The sequence below is a fragment of the Alexandromys fortis genome, unplaced genomic scaffold, assembly GCF_014885135.2.
Source record: "Alexandromys fortis isolate MF-2015 unplaced genomic scaffold, M_Fortis_MF-2015_v1.1 scaffold_122, whole genome shotgun sequence".
NCBI classification, from domain to species: Eukaryota; Metazoa; Chordata; class Mammalia; order Rodentia; family Cricetidae; genus Alexandromys; species Alexandromys fortis.
In genome coordinates, this window is record NW_026068004.1 from 3,975,196 (window position 1) to 3,995,920 (window position 20,725).

A 20,725-nucleotide genomic window follows, 5' to 3' on the forward strand; every position below is an offset into this window, starting at 1 on the left:
TGCCTAGCCAGCAGTGGATTGGATGATGCTGAAAAGCCAGATAAAACCATTCAGGTGGGAGGTTACACTGCCACAGGAAAGTCCCTTCAAGGGCCTCTGGATTCAAGTGGGGGCGGGTCTCTGGGAAGGACCTGCCTGTTCAGTGCCGCCCTGGACACCCCCTCAGGTGGCCTCTGGTTTCTGTAAATAAGAAAGCTGCCTTGGATACAAAGCACCATAACAACTCACTAGGGCAGTATAAATAGCTTATTTTGTTTTGGGGAAAGGAACAGGCTACAGGGAAGTAAAATCGGCTTGTTAAAGTGTGGGCTGTGAGATTGCATCCATTTGAAAGTTCTGGAAGCCTGCCAGAGGACACCTATCTTCACTTCGGGATGATTCTCAAGCCTGAGTATCAGGGCTGGCAGTTCTCAGTCTGAAAATGCTGACTGCCAGGACAGAGAACTTGGGTTTTCCTCTGGGTAAGAGGTCACACAGATTTTTAAGCAATCAAAGGCCGATGAACAGGTGTTTAGAACTGACAGGATCCTGAGCCAAGAAGTCCAAAGCCACCGCACGGTTACAACCATGCTTTGCTTCTCTCTCACTTTCATCCAAACCTGCCTGGTCCCAACCCACAAGCATTCTGAAACCACATTTCTAAAAACCAGCCATTTATATCTGCTTAGGTAAAGTTACAGGAGTATGGTGGTGTATTTACAAGTGGGTTTGTCCAGATAGACTATAACTTAGTGTCTGTATTTAATATTGACAACCAAAAAATATATAAATATCTTCCATCTATACACAGCAGGGCAGGAGTGTCCATGTCTTCAGCAGTGAGTTCTCAGCCTCCGAGGCCCTCCTCGTGGTGATGTCTGGCCCTCAGTGCACAAGAGACTAGAACCTGGCTAGCCCTTCCCCTCTCCTCCCTGCACTCCAGTGCTTCCAACTGGTCTCAGGCAAGGAAAGATTAATTGAGTGGTTGGGAAGGAAGAGTTAGGAATGGGCGAATCCTAAAATGGAGCCCGACCCCTATAATGGGGAGATCCGGGCCTGCGGAAGGGGGTGGCAGCTACCACCTCCTGGGGTAAAGCCTCATAGTTCATAGTTCGATTAGTGTGTCCTTGGTCATAGGTCCAGCCCTACAGATTAGCTTGGCGAAGAAGGCATTGTGTCTGGACAGGGCTTGGTCCCCACCCTCAGGCACTGAGCCATTCAAGGTGAAGACAAGGGTGTGAAGATAGGAGAGTGGCTGATAAAAAAAAAGTAACAAAAATCAGTAATAAAAAAAATTATAAAACCTGTTGCTTATCTGAACAGATTTGAGCAACAGTCTTGCTTTCATTAAAATTCTGCAGCCATCCTGAATATTCTTCTGGACATCATTGCTGGCTGATGAAAGACGCTCAAGCCCGGCTCGCCTGAGATCTGTCAGTTTGGAAGAGGTCTCATCTAGCTGCCTGTGCTCCAGAGAGATCCGTGGGGCTGCTGGGAGCAGGCCGGGCTGGGTGTGGGGCTCCTCACACTTGGGAGTCAGCCCCCAGAGGGTGGAACAGCTCTTCAGGTGTCTTGTCGCTTTGGCTTGCGCCCCCCTGCCGGAAGCCGGAAGCGATCTCATCGAAGGTCCGGCCTTTGGTCTCAGGAACTTTGAAGTAGGTGAAGATGAAGAACAGCACCAGGAGCACCGTGAAGATGATGAAGACATAGGGGCCACAGAGTTGCTGGAAAACAGACACGCCATCACCCTCTGTCCTAGCTAAAGGACGTTCTACCTCTGAGCCTTTGATCTGGAGAAGGGAGTTGCTATTAGCCCCCCAGGGGTGCTATCAAAACTAAATGAGCCTGCTCACACCTGAGAGACTCCAGAAATGGCACGAAAACTAAGGGAAGGGCCTGGTCTGGGCAGGGTTTGGCCAGGTGACGTGGGCTCCCGACCGCTTGCCAGCATGACTCTCGAATAACAAGGGTGAGTACTTCAGACAGCATGCAGTTGAAGGTAGACAAAGATGATGTTCTCACCTCCACATACTGGAAGCACATGCCCACGATGAAATTTGAGGTCCAGTTAGAGAAGCCAGCCACAGCAATAGCAGCAGGACGGGGCCCCTGGCTAAACAGCTCAGCCACAATGAACCACGGGATGGGACCAGGGCCTACTTCAAAGAAGGCCACAAAGCCGAAGATGGCCACGATGCTCAGATAGGACATCCAGGGCAGCCGTTCCTGTGGAGAGAGATGGGGTGAGAGGTTAGACCAGGATATGAAGACTTCTTAGAAGAGAAGCTGCAGAAATCTCCAGTCTGGGCTGAAAGGTCCCCCAGATTGTTGCACAACCCAATGTAGTGGTCTGAATGAGAATGGTCTCCAGTTGGTGGAACTGTTTGGGAAGGATATGGCGTGGTCTTGTTGGAGGAGGTGTGTCACTGGGAGTGGGCTTTCAGGTTTCGAAACTGAAGCTATTCTCTCTGCTTCATGTTTGAAGGGTAAGGATGTAAGCAAGCTCTCAATAACTGCTGTAGTACCATGCCTGCCTACCTGCTAACATGTTTTCTGCCATGATGGTCATGGACTCTAGCCTTCTAAATTCATGAGCCCCCAAATGCAATGCCTTCTTCTTTAGGTTTCCTTGCATGGTGTCTCATTACAGCAATGAGAAAGCAACTGAGACACCCGGTAGCCTATGCCAGGTCTCAGTCTCAAGGGTCTACTTTGTGCCTATCCTTTAGCGCTCTTGGACCATGCCTTGAACTTTTCCTCACTTGGGTTGGACAAAGGAGTGTATGTGTATGTGTGTGTGTATGCATGCCTGCATGGTACAGGTTGTCATAGTGATTAGCGACAAGCTAGGGACCTGCCGACCTAAGGTCAATTCTTAGCTTCATTCCTTATCCAACATGGGGCCTTAGTTTGAGTAAAACGGCTGAACATCTCCAATCTGAAAAACCAGGAGTGCAAAATGCTTCCAAATCTGAAGCTTTTTGAATGCTGGTAACATAATACCAGAAGTGGAAAATTCCACACCTGACCATGTCAGTCACAATAAAAAAAAAAAAAAAAAAAAAAAAAAAAACCAAAAATGAGCCATTCAAATTTACCATCAGCATATGGATGGTACATATGAAACATAAATGAATTTTATGTTTAGGCCTCAGTTCTAGTCTGAAAGTAACCTGTTGTGCATATGTAGATAGATATTCACATATCTGAAACCCAGGCATATCTGGTCTGAGCACTTCAGGAAAGGGATGCTCAGGCTACATCTAACTGGAGAATGGAGACGGGTGTGTTTGGGTACCTCTGTGCCACAGAGGGGACATTATATTGCTGAGGGTTGTTGTGGAGATGAATTGAGGCTATAGGTAAAGGCTCTGCAAGGTAGTTTCATAGGGAGATGAGAGCTTGGGCTCTCTAGCCAGCCATGCTGGGTCAGGAAATTCCCCAATCAGGGAAGAGAAAGCTCAAGATGGGAGGCAACGACCTGAGAAGCACAAGGTCAGACCCCGGTCCAGAGGCGTGTCCACATTGGGCAGCCTAGATTGGGTTTAACATGGGCATTTGGGGATCTAAATCAGGGTAGAATCTACAGCTATGGGTGCCTGGATCTGTCTAAATCCAGGTCCCCACCCTACCTTGCCCTGGTCCTTCCAGGGCAGGGCCACTCACCAGCAGGGCCAGCGCGATGGTCATGAGCACAGCACAGCCAGCCATGCCAGCCAGGCCAATGAGGTGCAGAGTCCGCCGTCCAGCTCGCTCTACCACGAACAGCTGTGGACAAGGAAAGAGTCATATTCCCTCTGCCTGGTCTGGTGCTTCTTGGAGCCTACCCGTGCAGAGGCTCACCTCAGTAGCCAGATACAAGGACCTGCACACACTCGTGGGGAAAACAACACCTTTCCCCACCAGGCTGAAGCTTAGAGGCCTCATAGGGAATTAGGGCAGAATTCTGAGTCTAACAGTAACAGGGCGAGAGGTGGCCCTGGGGATCAGACAGCAAGAGCATCCTGGCTGTGACCTTGGGAGGTATTCTCACCTCCCTGGAGGCCTGTGTCAGCTGTACAGTGTGAGCAATGAGCTTTACAAGTTTATTGACAAGCCTGGCTCCTGGTATAGGCTGTCATTCTGTCACGAGGCCCTGAGCTGAACCCTGGCTGCTGACCAAAAGCAAGCAAAGACTCACCGACACCACAGTGAAGGCTGTGTTGACGATCCCCGAGCCGATGGTGGCATACACAGGCTGCTGCACACCCGCCTTCTCGAAGATGCTCGTCGAGTAATAGAAGACCTGCCAGAAAGGGAGACAGTTGGTGATCTGCCGCGCCACGGCTTCTGCCTCTGCGCTAGTCACTAGTGGGCGGTAGGGGGATGAACACTTCTCAGGCAGGAGGATACCGCCACAGGTTTTAGTTCCACAGGTTTACTACTTTGGCAGAATTTGCTTATGGCTGTGTTTGGGATTCTCTCACGGTGCACACTTGAGCCTGGACTTGGCCGGGGCTACAGGAAGGGGTAGGTGGGATACTCACAGCATTGATACCCGACAGCTGCTGGGACAGCTGCAGTACCACAGCAATGAGGAGAGGCTGGCGGTAGGCGGCCGAGCGGAACAGCTCCAGGATGGTGACCTTCTTCTCCCTCATCATCTGCCGACCCTCTTCTTTCATCTCCTGCAGGTCTCGGGTCACATCCGCTGTCCCGCGAAGTTTCTTCAGCACTGGTGGGACCGGAGGGAAGGTGGGGTGGCTCAGAGTGGGAAAAAGGCCTGAGCTCAGGGGGGCAGGGAGGAGGGCAGGGCCCAGCCCGTACCACTCTTGGCCCGGTTCTCCTCGTTTCGATTGATGAGCAGGAAGCGGGGGCTCTCAGGGCAGAAGGGCAACAGGATACACTGTAGCAGGGCTGGGACGAAGATGATACTCAGCAGCAGAGGCCACAAGTTTGCATTGCCCATAATGGAGTCCAGGCCGAAAATCTGGACAAAGAAACCAGGGACCGTGAGTGCCCTTGCCCTGCCCCTACTCAAGTACCCATCCCACTCAGCCAGTGGCCTTCCCAGCCCACCAGCTGCTAGGAGACGGGAAGACCTTGCCGAACCTGTTGCTCATCTGTAAAACCAGCTCAAATTACAAGGACAAGGGACAAGGCCCCATATTAACGTGTCTAGCACAGCTTGTGGGCATTGTTACTCAGCTACAGGAGGATTAAAGAACAGGGAACCTCAGGGAGAGAAGGTACAGTGTGCATGGAGGCTTACAGGCCCACGCTGAAGTGGGGCCCCTGCGATGAAGGGAGATGAGAAGACCAAGGGCTCTTGCTCTTGGACTGGTGTGGGTAGGGGTTATGTGTGCTCTGGAACCTGCCTACTGTGAGGGTGTCCTAGGGTTGGGGAGAGAAGTTCTCTGCTGGACTATGACCCGAGGGCTAGAGCTGTGGGCAGAGGCAGTACAGGGTGGGTAGAACTGGCTTACCTGGGCAATGAGGATGCCAACGACGATGCCCAGCTGGTGCAGCGTGCCTAGAGCTCCGCGGAGAGCTGTAGGTGACACCTCTCCCACATACATGGGCACAAAGCCAGTGGTCAGGCCACAGTACACTCCAATGATAAAGCGGCCCAGGATCAGCATCTCAAAAGACTTGCCCAGTTTGGAGAAGCCCATGAGCACGGCAGACACAAAGGCCAACAGGTTCATCATCAGCATGGAGTTCCGCCTGCGGAGCAGGTCACAGTGGGTCAGCCAGCTCCCAGGACCCCCAGGCTCCTCAGGGATGAGGCCAGTCAGGGTACCTCTGCCTCTGTCATACCCCACCCTCCAGAACTCCATGGGCTCCCCAAGGCAGGGCTGGGGCCTTTCCTGCTTACCTGCCAAAGCGATTAACAAAGAGGCCCACAGAGAAGGAGCCAATCATGCCACCGACGGAGAAGATGGCCACCGAGAGGGACCAGAGCGTGGTGAGAGTGGTGGGCAGGATGGATTCTCCATAGCGGTGGACCCATGTCTGGTTGTAGAACTCCTCAATAACCTGCAGGGAGAAGATCCCGGGTAGGCGGCCCCTCCAGACAGAGTGGCCACTCCGCAAAGACACTGCGTTCTTCACCTGCTTCTTTCCTTCATGTAGGACCAGTTTCCCTGGGTGAGCAGAGGACTGGGCTCTCCCATCCCAAGGTGTTTGAGACTTGCTGGGGAAGATGGCAAGGATGACAGAGCCAGTTTGGGCACAGGACTCAAGTGGCTCCCTGTCCGCTGCAGGCCACTAGGTCACAGCTGTGGGCCCTGGGCCCTCTCCCAACCCCCTGTTGGAGAGGAAGCACAGCTGGACAGACAGGTTCTGCCATTCTGAGGGCCTGTGGGAAGTGCACACTGACGCTGCATTTTGAGCCTGGAGGACTAAAGGACACGCTCTAAGGCACACTGTCACTTTCTGTCTCCTAGGCCAGCTCCCCTGTGGCTGGCTGGAAATGCCACCTTGAAGGAACCATGGCCTCCTTCCTTTGCTAAGTGCTCAGCTGAGAGATTCGGGGAAAGGCCCTGGGCAAGGAAGTGGTTCCAGGAACTGGAGACATCTGTCCTGGTATGAGTCTGCTCATTAGCCCTGCCCCCACACCAGGGAGGGCCTAACCTGGTGCCAAGGATGTGGCCATAGGCAGGTGGCGCTGGATCTCACACACCACACTGTCAGGCCATACTGACAACGCCCAGTGCCAGACTTAGCCAGACCCACCCAGCACACATGTAGCCATGGGCAGGCCCAAGTATATACGGAGAAACAACTTTCTGTGTACTTGCCCTGACATGACACATACTATACTTTGATTTCACCTCACTTTCTTTCTCTCTCTTTGAAACAGGGTCTTAGGAGCTCACAGTAACCCTCCTGCCTCAGCCTCTTGAATATTAGGATCATAGATGTGAGCGACCGTGCCTGGATCATATTGTACTCAGGAGGCTCTCGGTTTTGGCCAGTCACAACCCCTCCTCCATCCTTATCACTTGCACCTCTTACACAATCCCGCACTGACACAAGCTACTCCCTCCCTAGGTGCACACGGCAGGCTTCTGCACACAGCAGCACATACCCTCTCCGTAGCCACCCCTTTGAGTCCTTCTGATTCTAATACTGGCAGAGAGGAAGGGATGGATTGCTGCAGTTGGCAAAGGAAAAGGGTGTGGAGCAGCCCCTCGGGTGCCCACTGGGCCTGGGCTGGCTCTGCTGTCATTGTATGTTTGTCAAGTCCAGAACCTGACAGAGCCAGGCTCCAGGGGTTAGGGCAGACTGACTGGAAAAAGGCCGTCTAAGCACATACTTGTCTGCTGTATAAAGAGAAGCCAGACAGTGCAGGGGTCAGAACCTAGTTCTGAATGGAAACACAATCAAGTTCTGATCCCAGGCCTATCCCTTTGCTCCAGGTTGACCGTGGGCAAGTTCCAGCAGCTCTGAGCTCCGACACCGACTTCAACTGCAGTCACGTCTCACTTAGTGGGGGCACAGTCTAAGAAATGTGTTATTAGGCGATTTCATTATGCGAACATCAGAGTGCATTTAGAATAAACCTAAGTGGTGTGGGTCATTCAGGGGCTCTTGGTGCAATTAAGAGATTGCAAACATGAGATCTGCCAGGATGCTGCTGCGGGATCAGGCCGCTTCAGGTCAGGCTGTTCTATGTGTAGAAGGAACTCACTGTAAAGCTATAATTAAAAAATACTAGATAAAGCTATTAAGCTACCTCTATTGTCATTTTATAATTTTTTAAAAATTTTATTTTAAATTATATGTGTGAATCTATATGTGGGTATGTATACACGAATACAGGTGCTTATGCGGGCTAGAAAAGGGTGTCCAAAGATTCCTGGGAGCTGGCGATACAGGATATTGTCAGTCGCCTGGTATGGGTGCTGGGAACTAAACCTGGGTTCTCTGTACCCCTGAGGCATCTCTCCAGCCCCTATCGTCATTTTGTATATGACCGTGTGTGCTAAACACTTTATTTCTGCTATAGGGAAGACTGGGCATATGAGGCAAGGGCTCTCCCACTGAGCTATAGATAGCCACAGCTCTGTGCTCAGCTTTTACGACTGGTAGCACAGTGGGTACGCTTACAGACGGAAGAGCAATGCCAGGATGCCAGTGTTTCTAGCTCTCGGGAATATTTTCTACATGACTTTGTTTTGTGGTGCGGGGATATAAACTCAGGCCAAGTGCCCTCCCGCTGAACAACTCTGCAGCTGTTCTGGTATTACAGGACGGAGACTCTGAACACCTGCAGACTGTCATAGAAAGATCTTTATGGCACATGACTGCCTCCATTACAGTGCCAGGGGCAATTCAGGACACCAACTTCTGGTACCCAAGGCACACTGTCCTGACCCCAGTTCAGTGAAAGCCATTGACTAAGTCTGAGTACACTTCCCTGCCACAATTTAACATCAAGAGCCACGCCCCGTGAATCCAGCCTCCATCCTACCTCGCCTCCCTGCTGTTGTTACTCCTACCTTTGAGATCTAGCCCAGAGATTTCTGGACTCTCAGGAGTTGGTCCTCCTGGTGGTCAGGGGCCAGAGCCAGTGGTCGGGGTACCTTGAGTCAAAGGGACTTTAGGCTCTCTTCCTAGATCCCTTGACCTTACAGGGCAAGGGCAGAGACCAGGCTGACTGCAGCCAACAAAACAAAGTACTTATGTTCTTCAAGGGATGCCACATCCCAGAGAACTGCAGGAATGGCAAGGCCCTGTTTATCAGGCTCTGCCGAGAACAGGCCGTTCTGAATAAGGGAGCCGTATAGATAAACGGCAGGACCCAACTGGGAACTGGGTCTCTGTCCCTTTGTCACTCAGGGTGACCAAGCAGACCCGCAAGAAGAATTTAAAGTTATTGAAGTCCTTGCAGGCAAAACACTCACAAACATTTAAAAGAAACAAACAAAAGTTTCTGAGGCAAGGTCTTTCTATGTAGCCCTGGTTGTCCTGGAATTCTCTATGTAGACACTAGACTGTCCTTGAACTCAGAGATCTGCCTGCTTCTGCCTCCTGAGTACTGGGATTAAATGCATTCGACATCACAACTGAGTAAAATACAATTTTTGAAGTCAGCTAATGAAGCTTATCTGAACTGAGTGCAGACAGTGGATTTGTGCTGAGACTAAGTCAGTTAAGCTGCCTAGACGAACTTAAGGATGGGCACCGAGCTTCTCTTCTTTTCTCTTCCCACAGCTCAGGTCTTTAGCTCTCCTCACAGGGCAGGGAGAGGCAGCTCTGAGTGATGAGGTGCTCTGAGTTCTTCCACATGCAGTAAAGTCGCTGCCTGGCCTGGACTGTCAAGCATGAGCCAAAGCTCACGCTCTTCCAGCTCTCGCTGCTAAGTCCCTCTGCTGAGCATGAAGTGTGGGCAGCTGGCTTCCTATACTTCAGCACCACTGGCTCCACCCCCAGGGCGAGCAGAGTCCGAGGGCTTCCACTCAGAATCAGGAGTATTATGTCACAAGCTTTTCAGCCCTCTGATGTTAGAGACTCTCCTTTTGCAGGGTCCACATGGGGCTCCAAGCTGACATTGGCTCAGGAAAGAGTGGCCCCAGAGAATCCTAATTCCATATGGGGGTGGGGGGATAATTCTAGGGTCACCTTTTCCACCCAGCTACTGCCCTCAGCATCCTCCTGGGGGACAGAAGGTGTCCCCTAGGGAGAGAGTGCCTGCTCACTTCATCCCTCACAGGATCCCATGGAGCAGCCTCCTCCACCCCGCCCCGGCTTATCACCGAGGTGAGGAGCTGCAGCTGCCTGTCCTGAAGGCTCCTGCCCCCTCTGCCAATCACAAACCCAGGAGTTATCCCTGATGCTGCTACTGCCCCACCCCAGCATCCCAGGTCTGTTGAATGTTGTGCAACAGCTGCCCTAGCTCTAGCCTGGGTTCTCTTCCTGTCTTTCACCCCAAAGCCACACCTTCACAGCTCTCCACTCCTCCCCTGTGTTGGGAACATTCGGAGCAAACTGTCCTGGAACAGGCACAGGCAACAGCTTAGGTTAAGTAGGCCTATGCAGAAGGACCCAAAGTCACATATGGCTCTCACTGGCTTTCCATATAATCCCTTTAACATGTAAAGCCAGGGGGTTGGAGAGAAGACCCAGGTTCTGTTCCCAGCACCCAAATGGCAGCTCACAGCCATCTGTAATGCCAGTTCTAAGAGATCTGCTCTTTTCTAACCCCCATGAGCATGTGGTACACAGATATATAATTAAAAACAAATAAAAATGAAATATGAAACCATTTCTTCATGGGTTCATGTTGAGATAGGGAGGGTCCTGGTCAGTTGAAAGAACAGTCATGCAACTGGCTGTCACGAAGAGTTGAGGTCCTAGTGATGTTCTTGGTTCGTGTAGAAGGTACCCAGGCTTGTATGGGAAGCACATTGGCTGTGTGTAGCTGAGGTCCTTGGGTTCAGACAGTTTGCAAGAAAAAGCTATTCCTCACCACCAGCTCTCCTGGGGTCAGGAGAGGGAGCTGCACATGTCCAAGGGCATCAAGAGAATCTCAAGGTCACACTCTCCCAGGCCGTGGCAACTGTGGGTGAGCAAGCCTGCTCTCTACAGAGTAAGTGCTCACTTCCTCTCTGTGGTGGTGGGGTGGTGTCTTGTAAAGGGACGTGAGGCAGAACACGTAGCCTATACACAGAATAAACCTCTGCTGATGTCATTGTTGCTCTCTCTGCCACCTTTCAGAGAAGCAGGAGGACACTAGAGGGTGACTACATTGCAGAATGCTTACTTAGCATACACTGGGCTCTAAGGTTCAAGCCTTAGAAAAAGCAAAAACAAGCAAATCCAACAAAAAATGAGACCTCAAAAAGACTCAAACAAATACATAAACTACAGAGGAGCAGGTGAGGCAGATTACATTGCTAGGCACAGGTGACTACGATATGAACTACACAGGGCAAGATGAACCCGAAGAAACTCAAGGGTCTGACTCAGAAACCCTAGAGGGCTGAAGCCCCAAGTTCCTAAGTTCTGAGCAAGAGGCTCCCCATCTTAAGAGTGGGAGTTCCCTGGCATGGGGAGCTTGCTAAAAAGTAAGTCTGAAGCCACACATAGTCTATTACTTGCTTTTTTCAACCCTTTCAAAGTCTGAGACCCATTTTGGCTCACAGGCTACATACAATGGTGTGCTAGCTAGCTTGCCCATCCTGCTGAGCTGACCCAAGATTCTGGACTGCTGCAGGCTTATTTGGGAACCTCTGGCTGCTCTCAATACCCACCCTTTGAATATTAGAAAGTGAGGACGAAGGGTATATGGCACAGCCTTCCCATTCCTCTTACAAGGAAAAAGGGGTCAGGTTGTCCAGCTTAGTCCCTTGGCCTGGCCTTCACCCCTACGCCCAGCCTCTCTTCTTTTCCAGAATGCTGGCCCCCCGCATCTCTTCTCCCCTCCCAGGGCTTGTCTCCCTAACAATGCAGCTACACCCGAGGGTCAGTCGTGAACCTGGGGCCAGATGTTCCAGGTGGGTCTGCACAGTCCCACCCACTGTATCCCCAGGGGCCCCTCTCTGAAACCAGGGAGGAAGAGGCTCAGGCTAAAGCTAGAAGCAGAGTCAGACCTCCCAGGCTGCTTGAGAAGATCCAGACCTGGCCTTCCTCCTCGGTAAGGACAGGCCTTTGCCCTGGCAAGGGATCCCTTCCCTGCTCCACAGCCTGCAGGAGCTTCCCACGTAGACAGACTTCACCTCACTGTGGCAGTGGCAGAAGCAGAGCCCTCTCAGGCCTCAGGATGAAGTGTCTCTTCACCAGCACCATGACTCATATCCTTTCTGGGCAGACAGTGACCCCACATCTCAAAATCCTCTTTCCCTTCTATTTGCTCACCTTTCAGGGAATGCGATTCCCCTCTGGGAAGTCCCTCTGGCCACTTCTTCCTTCCATGAAAGCTGTTTTCAAACAAGAGTAATCTGCTCCTTAGAGAACATCTGTCATGTCTACAGTGCCTGCTGGCATCCTACTGAATACAGGACAGCCCATCACAATAAATACTGAAGAATTATCCGGTGCACAGTACCCATGGTTCTGAGGCTGAGAAAATAGTTAGGACTAACTGCCACCTCTGCTCCTCTGTGTCCGTCCACGTCTCTACCACTGTCCTCGGACAGCTGACCAGAAGGTGCCATGATGGAGAACAAACATGGTCTGATCCATGTGTCATTGGTGCTGGGCATGGGGAACAAAGGGGGCTCGCAATGACGGGGCTGTGGCAGTGTGAGGGCGTGAGGGATTGTGCAACAGTTGTGTGGGAAGTTCTTGAGTTGTCTGTGCACGACTGAACTTGACTCAGCTCTGAGCTCAGAGCACAGTGGGCTAGAAGTGTGACAAGGGTGAGGAAGGGTCCAGAGGCCAAGGCCAAGGCAGGGGATCTGTGTGAGTTCAAGGCCAGCCAGGGAGGGAAGGAGGGAGAGTGTTTAGATACCACCCTTTCTCAGCGCCTGTTTCTCAAGAGGTTGAACACACATCGGACCCAGACTCTGTGCTAACGGTGTCCTTGGTGTAGCCTCTTCATACCTCTACACTCCTTCCTCAGAAAATGGAGGTTATGGTGCCTACTTGATGAGGTTCTGATGAGAACAACCCAATGAGCACTTCTAAAGCACTTAGAACACACACAGGAGACTAAGGCAGCGGTCAGGGTCTGTGGTGATAGGAGAAAGGCTATAGCTTGTGTCCCTAGAGAGGAGGAGTCAGCTCCACCATGGGGCACTGGGCTGGAGCTGGGAAGCAGGTCTAGCTCAGTTCTTTCACTAGCGAAGCCAGGTCACTTCAGGCAAGGCCTCACTCACTTCCTCTGTAGACCAGGATCCTCCCTTGCCAAACAAGAAGGGCTGAGCTGACATCAGGTCCCTCCCAACAGTCTCTCTAGATTCAATAGGAGCCTCTTTCTCGGATGTGCTGGGTCTTGCCCTCTCATCAAACTGGAGAGAGGCACTGTGCAGGTCAGCCTCACCTTTCCACCTCATCTTAAAAGGAACTGGACTGCACCCCAGCTCAGCCCTTGATTCTCCAGGTGCCTTTTCCCAGCCCTGGTTTCCTCATCCACAAAAAGGAAGACAGTCTTGCCTGCCAGGCTTATAAGGTGCAGGGAGAGGAGTTAATTTGAGGGCAAGTGCTGTATAAACATTTAAGATAATATCACGATTAATTACTACTTCCGGGTAGAAGCCTTTCAGGCCTGTTTTATGACGAAGAACAAACTCCTGGCGATGAATGGAGGAATGTCCATCCACTGTGGGCAAAGCTTCAAGAGCATGGCACCCAGCCTCACTCCTAAGAGAAGCACTTGGAACAGACCTGGGAAATTGGAGTGCTGGTGCAGGTGGACAGATTCCACACCAGGGGAGCCTTTTCCTGTGACCAAGTCCTGCCCAAGCCCTGCGCACTTGTCTGGGCATCTGGCCCTCCTTGCTATGGGCCCATCCTCCCCTCTTCTAGGTATGAGCGCCAAATTCTTCATAAAGCCCTTCTGCTGCTGCCCCTCCCCTAACCTCTCCTCTTCTTTTGAAATCTCTGTGTTCGACCAGCTGGGGAACATAAATATTTGTACAAAAAACGGCATCTCTGCTGACCATGGACAGACTGTTTTGTCATTAATCCCTCAACAATATGGAAGTATAGCAAATAAATACCGACATTTGTGTGGTCTCAGATGCAGGTAAACAAGGGGTGTGTGAGTGAGAGGAACAATGTACACTGATTTGTGCAGCACTGTGCTGTTCCATCAGGAGGGTACTGGAGCCTACCCCTTACAGATCCTCACACTCCCCTTTTCCCAAAGGGTCTCCCCATCCCTTGAGATGCGATGGCTTTAGAAACCAGAATGTGTTCTGTGGTGTCAGCGCCATATCTCCTTGCTGCAGAGTGCATTCTGGGTAAGTCCTTGCTGAATGCTAGCTGAACTGAATCACCGCGTCTTCCTTGGGCAACGGATTCAGTCTTACTCAAGCATGGTGGCCACTCTGTGTGCTACATGCTGGCCAAGTCACACTTGGTCCTCTCTTCATACACCTATCCTGACGCCATGGCCATCTCCACTCTGGCACTGGCCTTCGACTGTTCCTTACTCACTAGGAAGCCTCCAAGGCAGACAAACTCCTTCCAGCTGTGCTCACACCTGTACCTTGTTCCTCCTTGCCAAGAGCAGTCTCCTAGACTCCTTCCTGCCCAACAGCTGCCTCCTACAAGCTCCCTGCACTTACCTTATTCTTTCCCTCTCCTCTACTGATGCCTTACATTGTGTTTATAAAGAAATCTGGAATAAGAACAAAAAATCCCAGCACAAACACCAACCTTATGTCAAGCCTCCAGTCACGCCGACCTTTTCTCTCTTCTCTATCAAGCCTCCTCAAGTCTCTTGAGCCGCCTGCCTCCACTTCTCGAATACCTGCTGGGATTCTAGGTAGGCACCACCATGCCCTGCATGCCCACCTGGTTTTAGATGTCAGCTCCTCTCCCTAGGGTCCTCTCCATCTGCCGCTGGGAATGAGCTAAACCCTTGCTCTCCTTACTTCAGAGATCCTCTCCCATTCCCATCTGGATAGCAGCGACCCTCGCTCAATCACTCACCAGTCTTTGTGTTCAAGAAGCCAGATCAAATGGATGAGCACCTCTGCATGTCTCCAGAGGCAGACAACAAACCGATTCCTGCCACCTCATCCTAACTCCTCCCCTGAACCAAAAATACAAGAGCCATTCTTGAACCCCACTCCCTCATGTTCTCATACTGAACTGATTGACTAAATCCTGTCTATCTCTCCTTTCCAGATTAAGAAAAACAAGTGACATTTGTATGACATGTACTCTGACACACGGTGATCAAAGGACCACTTGTAGGAATCTGTCCTCTTCTACCGCGTGGGTCCGGGGACCGAACTCAGGTGGTCAGGCCTGGTGGCAGGCACCTTTTACATTGACCCATCTGTCCAGCACCCGGCAGTTGTCCTTACTCCACTAGTCTGTGTTTCTAACCCCGGCTCACTTTCAGATCTATTCCTCAACTCCAGGTGCCTGAATATCTCCAAAGACGCAAATCTGATCAGGCCTGTCCTCCTCCATGGGCTTGAAGGTCCCTGATATCCTCCATCTGTCCACCTGGCTGTGCCATGCCAAGCTGGGGGCTGGCTATGCTGCAGGTCCAAGTCATTCATGCAAGGACTACAGTGGTCCAGTTCTGACTTGCCGTGAACCCAAATTCTCTTCTCCCCCAGCCCACCGTCCTGAGATGCCGAAATACTCATTCTTCATGGATGCAGCGCTCTGTGAATCTGTCGTCCTACTGCCCCTCCCCTGCTCACTCCACCCTGTCTGTGTTGGGAAAAGCTCCTCCTGTATCCCAGTTATGTCACCAACTCACTGTAACCACAGTTAAGACATTGCTTAACCCAGTACTTCCCAACTTCAGCTCCCCGTCGGAAACAGTTAAGGCGCTTCCTCAGCATCCCACACCAATTACTTCAGAATCTGGGGGTGTGTAGGGAACCTCGATGTGCAAACTTCTCTTCCTACTTCCTCCTATCTTGTCTCACAGGCTTTCTGTCTGCTCAGATTCCCGGAAAGAGCCCGCTCCAAAGCACACACCTTGGTGGGAGCTGCTCTAAGCACTCAGTAAAAGCATGGGCTCACGGTCGCCATGTCAGATCCCGGAAAAATCCCATGAGGGCTGTGCAGCTCAGCATGAGTCAGCAGCCAAGCCTTCTAGTGACCAGCATCAGGCGTGGCCCCTATAGCCGAGCCCCGCCTACTTGGAAGAAGCCCAAGTCTAATTTCACACAGTCTGGTGCTTTAGTTGGGGCTCTGGTCCCGGGCTCACTGCACTCACTGTCTAGCCTCATCAGTCTGGCTAGTGAGCCCGATCCTGACGGGAGGGCTGTCTACTTCCATTTCCCAATCCCTGTGAAAGTATGGATTGTTAAAACGGCAAGAGTGTTGGGTCAGGAAGGTAGCCTGAGGCTATGGAAACAAAGAGTTTGGCTTCAGAGCCACCATTCACGAGCATGTGACCGGCATTTTCTGGGTCTATAAAATAGAAAACAGCACCCAACCTTATAAACACACGCAAAACGCCTAGTGTAGAGGGGGGACTACGACATTCTCCATTTCTGTTCCTACCCTCTTTCCCCCTCTTCTCCCAGAACAAGCAGGCGACTGCCAGAGTCCTCTCCAGTCTAGACTCCCAGAGAGCAAGTGGGGGCAGATTTGGGATGTGCAATGGGGAGGGAGAAAGAAGTCAGGCCTCTAACTCCTGCAGTGCCTCAGGGCAAGCAGCCACGTTTGCTTAAATTAACATGGAAACTCCAGAAGAGGAAGGCGTTTCAATCTAGAACTGGGCTGTGCTGTATGTGGATGGGGTGTGAGGACGTAAAACCCACAAAATAGGGCAGCTCTGCACACTGGCTCTGTCCACCTTGGTGGTACTGGGAAAGGTTCCTCCACTCTGACCATGTCTCCCCAAGCGGTGCCTTGAGTATGTGGGTGGGAGCACGGGTGGTGGCGGTGGTGGTGTGGCTGGGATGGTGTAGCACTTACCTTCTGGGGGGCATTGATGACGCCAGTGTTGTAGCCGAACTGCAGGGATCCGAGCACTGCCCCTCCCACGGCCAGCATGAGGCGGCCAGTCACCTTCTGCAGAGGAAGAAATCACAGCGTTACAGACATGTCTGGGCCCTGAGCACTACAGAGCCAAGCCAATGCTGGCAGGGTCTCATGTTCAGATGACTCGCCTAACTCCTGGCAACACACCTATCCTTCTCCCAGGAAACTTGGCTACTTCCTGGCCTCGGGTGCCCAAACCTGCTGAGCTGACTTCTAGACTTTTCTCTGCGGACAGAGGAATCAGGGTCTTCTCCACACAGTTCGAGAGAGGCCTTGAGTTTTCCAGGTCTCATTCCCCAGGTAGAGTGATGTCTGCACTTCAGGTGGCTCCAGACTCTGGGAGGACCAGGAACCAACCTTCCCTCTTGTGCCAGGGAGGCCAAACTAAACGAAAGGAACAGTGCAGATAGGGAAGAACGGCTCTGGATCTGAAGCCAAGGGCAATGGTCTAGCCCAAGGCAACTACAGCAGGCTGGGCCTCCTGTATCCCTACCTTTTATGTGCCTATCTGCAAAATGGGAACAATCACACTGTTCAGCATTAGAGACAGGATGCTGCCCTTCCCCACCCTTCCGGAGGCCAGAAGCAAAGCTCTGGAATCTCAGAGTAGGAAACCAAAGTTCCAGTCTACTCAGGGGTCTTCAGCGGGACCAGGGTTGGAACTCAGGGCCCTGGAGATGCGATTCAGTGCTCCTCACACCGCTGCTCCCATCCCCAAACCATAAGCTTTCAGGGTCACTTGTGATTCAAACAGTCCATGACCCGAGGTGACTAAGCACTGAATCCTAAGGAGCACAGGGTTGGAGGCAGCAGGTAGGGGAGAGGCCAGCAGGTGAAAGGGCCTGCTTTCAGAGGTGAAAGGCCAGTGAGTGTCCACCTGGGTAGACAAAAGGGACTCCTTCCAGCTTTTCAAACGAGGAAGTCAAGAAATGCGACACGAGGCAGGCTCTTCACTGGGTGTGGGAAAGCAGAGCTGGGGAGACATGCCAAAAAAGAAAACAGACAGGAGTCTGCAGATGTAGAACACCTGCACTGGGCTGGGCTGGGCACGGCAGGTCCAGAAGGAGAGTCCTGGGATTCTGAGTCGCGTGAGACTCCAGGACAGTGGAGGATCGTCTGAGCCGGACTTTGGCTTGTCTGGGACTCTGGGCCTGTTTCCCCATAGTACCGAGAAGCAGTGCTGACTTCTAGATTGTTAGATAGAGCTGGGCGTAGCTGTTAAGCAGACATGTTCCTAGGTCTTCTCATTTTCCAGAAGCCCGCAGGACAAGGATTGCCAAAGACAGTTGTCACATCAGAGGCCGAGAAAGGGGAAGGTCAGTGTCTGCCCCAGTGCGCATAGCAGAATATTGGGGCCTGCCCTCTAATCGTCTGTCTGTCAGTTTCTCCTTGGCTGACCTTGCGAACTTATTCTTTGTGGCTTCCCTTCAATTCCCAAATACCAAAGCGAAAGGCAGGGTCCTCAAAGCTCCTGCCTCCCAGCTCTCTAGGGAGCCTCCAGACCCACGGCTGCTGGTTGAGTGGGCAGCGAGCCCATGACAGCCAAGCCAAGGGTCATCAGGTGACCACTGGGACTCAAGAGGCTGTGGTAAACATCAGCGGCAGGGCTCAGTGGTGACAGCTGGGCCCCACCATGTGCCGGGCTGTCTGTGAGGGACATGCTCAGGCTGTTCTCAGGTGCAATACTTAAGGTATGCAAATATTCATTTTTCTAACACATGCTAGAACAGAAATAAAATTAGAACACACCAATGGTTTAGTAATCAATGGCATAGCAATATAATGGAATATTAAAGAATATATCAGATGTATTGGTTTGGGACAGTCTCCCAAATATAATCACAATTATAAGTGTAAAAGACAGCTTCATATTGAATGTCACCTATGATACAAAAAAATTGGAGGGAGAAATATGAATAACCACTTTTAAATGCATATATATAAAGGATAATGAAGGTTGAGTATGGTGGGCCCACATCTTTAATCTCAGCACTTGGGAAGCAGAGGCAAGAAGATCTGAGTTCAGGGCTAGCTTAGGCTAGATAATAATGAACACTGGGGGTCCTGGGTGGCTGGCCAGAGGTAAGGCAAAAATGACACTTCATTTTAGACCCTTGTGCAGGTCTTGAATTCTGAACATTGTGACTGAACTCAGCTACAACAAATTTTTATGAGCCCAAGATTTCACGTTACTTATAACAAAGTATTTTATTATTATATCTCAACAACTACGCAGGCAGAACATGAGTAGCGGCTGCTGCAATGGGATAGCAGGCTTGTTTATAGTAAGGCTGGCTCTGATGACAGAGATCCTTAGGCGTGTCCTCGATAAGGCCCTATTCAACAGGCCAGGCGGGGGTAAGAGTGATGGGGGATTGGCGGGGAGGGGTGGGAAGCTGCTGGGGAACAAAGACAAACCCCTTCCTAAGGGACTCTCCCACTGGCAGGCCAAGGTCTAACTCCACTGTAGAAGACCTAGAAGACCTGCCTACCAAGTATGGGGTTACATCTACCTAGGCAGGCTGCCTTGTTAGAACTTTAAACACTCGGTGAAACAGGTCTAGTTGCCATGTGCAAGAACTGGGGCTCAGGACCCAGGAGGCCCATGCCTGAGGCCAAGGAGACGGCTAATAGTCACGTGAGCTCCTGTGGGGGGGGAGGCAGACCCGATGACCATCCAAGGCACCTGGATTTCAGTAGAGGTGCTTGAGGAATTGAGGAGGCTCTGGAAGACACACTTCTAAGTTTGCCCTGTGGGCAATCAAAACTCAATTCCCAGTAGGTGACATTGGAATCAGCTTGAAGGGCAAGCACCCAGTCTGCCAAGTGGGAAGGCAGTGAGCGGCAGGACTACATTCCAGGTGGACCGCACAGTACGTGCAGAGAAAGGTAGAAACCGGGGTAGCTGATATGGCCAGGTTAAGAAAATGAGTGGTGAGCAAGGCTAAAGGGGAGGAATGGAGCTTCCGCCCCTTGGTAGGCACATGGCCCCAGAGATCTGCCACCTGCCCCAGGTCCCCCACATTCCACACCGTGTTTGATCACTGCCGACTTAGAATTAAGGGGAATAAGGTTTGGATACAGTCTACTCATCATTTTACCTTGTTAGGATTTGAGGCAGGCCCTACCTCTGAGCCTTGGTTTTCTAGGGCCTGGGAAATCTCAATCAACAAGTGTTTGCTGAATGAAGTCAGAACAGGAAGCCACCCTCAGCTGGGCCACCGTAGTCCATCTGCTCCCATTCGCTAGCAGATGAGATTGAAACCCACGCGGCATGTGCTTATCTTTTCCAGCCTGTGATGGTTGTGTCTTAGGGAGGGCGGCAAGCTGCACCCGAGAACGAGGCATCTTTTAGCACACCCTACACCCTTTCAAGTCTTTCCCTTGGTGTGTGCTCCACAGCCTCTAGCCTAACACACTCATCTGCCAGCGACTGCGGACCCCGAGAAGGAAACCCGGCTTTGCTGCTCCTGCAGCAGAATAATGCCAGGGGTGGGAAGGAGTGGAGAACATCCATAAGGACCCACCTCTCAACTTACTGTTTGGGTAAAACTCATTCCGTGTATCTTTCATCAGAATGACACCTTATGTATGCTGGAACATCAGAGCTCTGAGAAGTGGAAGTGGCTGACGCTCTTCCCAAGCCCTCTGAGGAGACCTTTGAGTCAGATAACAGACCCCTTAGGTGCTCCACGGGCTCTCAGTTCATCTGAGCTCAGGCACAAGAGGCCTTCCATGTCCCCCTCTTCCCTGTCCCAGAAAGCAACTGGTGTAGTATTAGCTTCAGGGACCTTTATTCCCACTAGCTGGGATGCTGGGATGCCTGAACAGCCCAGGCCACAGTGGATAGCTTTTGATCACTGGCCTTTTCACCCCACCTGTGTGCCCTTCCAGCCTGGCTTGTCGGGGAGCAGACTCTTGGTCAATATTGGCAGAGGGCGGGATGGGACGTGGCATCATCACCACTAGGAGACAGAGGCAGGGTGTTTCCTTGTAGGAGGAGAGTCCCAGCTTAGGTGTCACTCTATCTTACTCTGCTGCTTCCTGCACGGTCTTTGGGTGTGGGAGCACGAGCCACTGAAGGCTTTTAGTCCTATGGGGCAGGGAGGAGGTCCAGCCCCCTTTACTCATTCAT

The 20,725-nt window shown here is 51.7% G+C and overlaps 1 protein-coding gene across 1 annotated transcript in view; it reads right to left on the reverse strand.

Annotated features, from left to right (window-relative positions):
- Positions 1 to 636: 636 nt before the first annotated feature.
- Positions 637 to 20,725, reverse strand: part of Slc2a1 (solute carrier family 2 member 1) — a 28,112-nt gene continuing 8,023 nt past the window's right edge. Inside the window, exons 2-10 of the mRNA XM_050161349.1 lie at positions 16,525 to 16,620; positions 5,837 to 5,997; positions 5,445 to 5,685; positions 4,786 to 4,948; positions 4,506 to 4,693; positions 4,160 to 4,264; positions 3,646 to 3,747; positions 2,002 to 2,205; positions 637 to 1,703 (exon numbers count right to left, since the gene is read on the reverse strand). Coding sequence (XP_050017306.1) covers positions 1,503 to 1,703; positions 2,002 to 2,205; positions 3,646 to 3,747; positions 4,160 to 4,264; positions 4,506 to 4,693; positions 4,786 to 4,948; positions 5,445 to 5,685; positions 5,837 to 5,997; positions 16,525 to 16,620 — 1,461 coding nt within the window. The 3' untranslated portion in view covers positions 637 to 1,502. The remainder of the gene's footprint in view (positions 1,704 to 2,001; positions 2,206 to 3,645; positions 3,748 to 4,159; positions 4,265 to 4,505; positions 4,694 to 4,785; positions 4,949 to 5,444; positions 5,686 to 5,836; positions 5,998 to 16,524; positions 16,621 to 20,725) is intronic.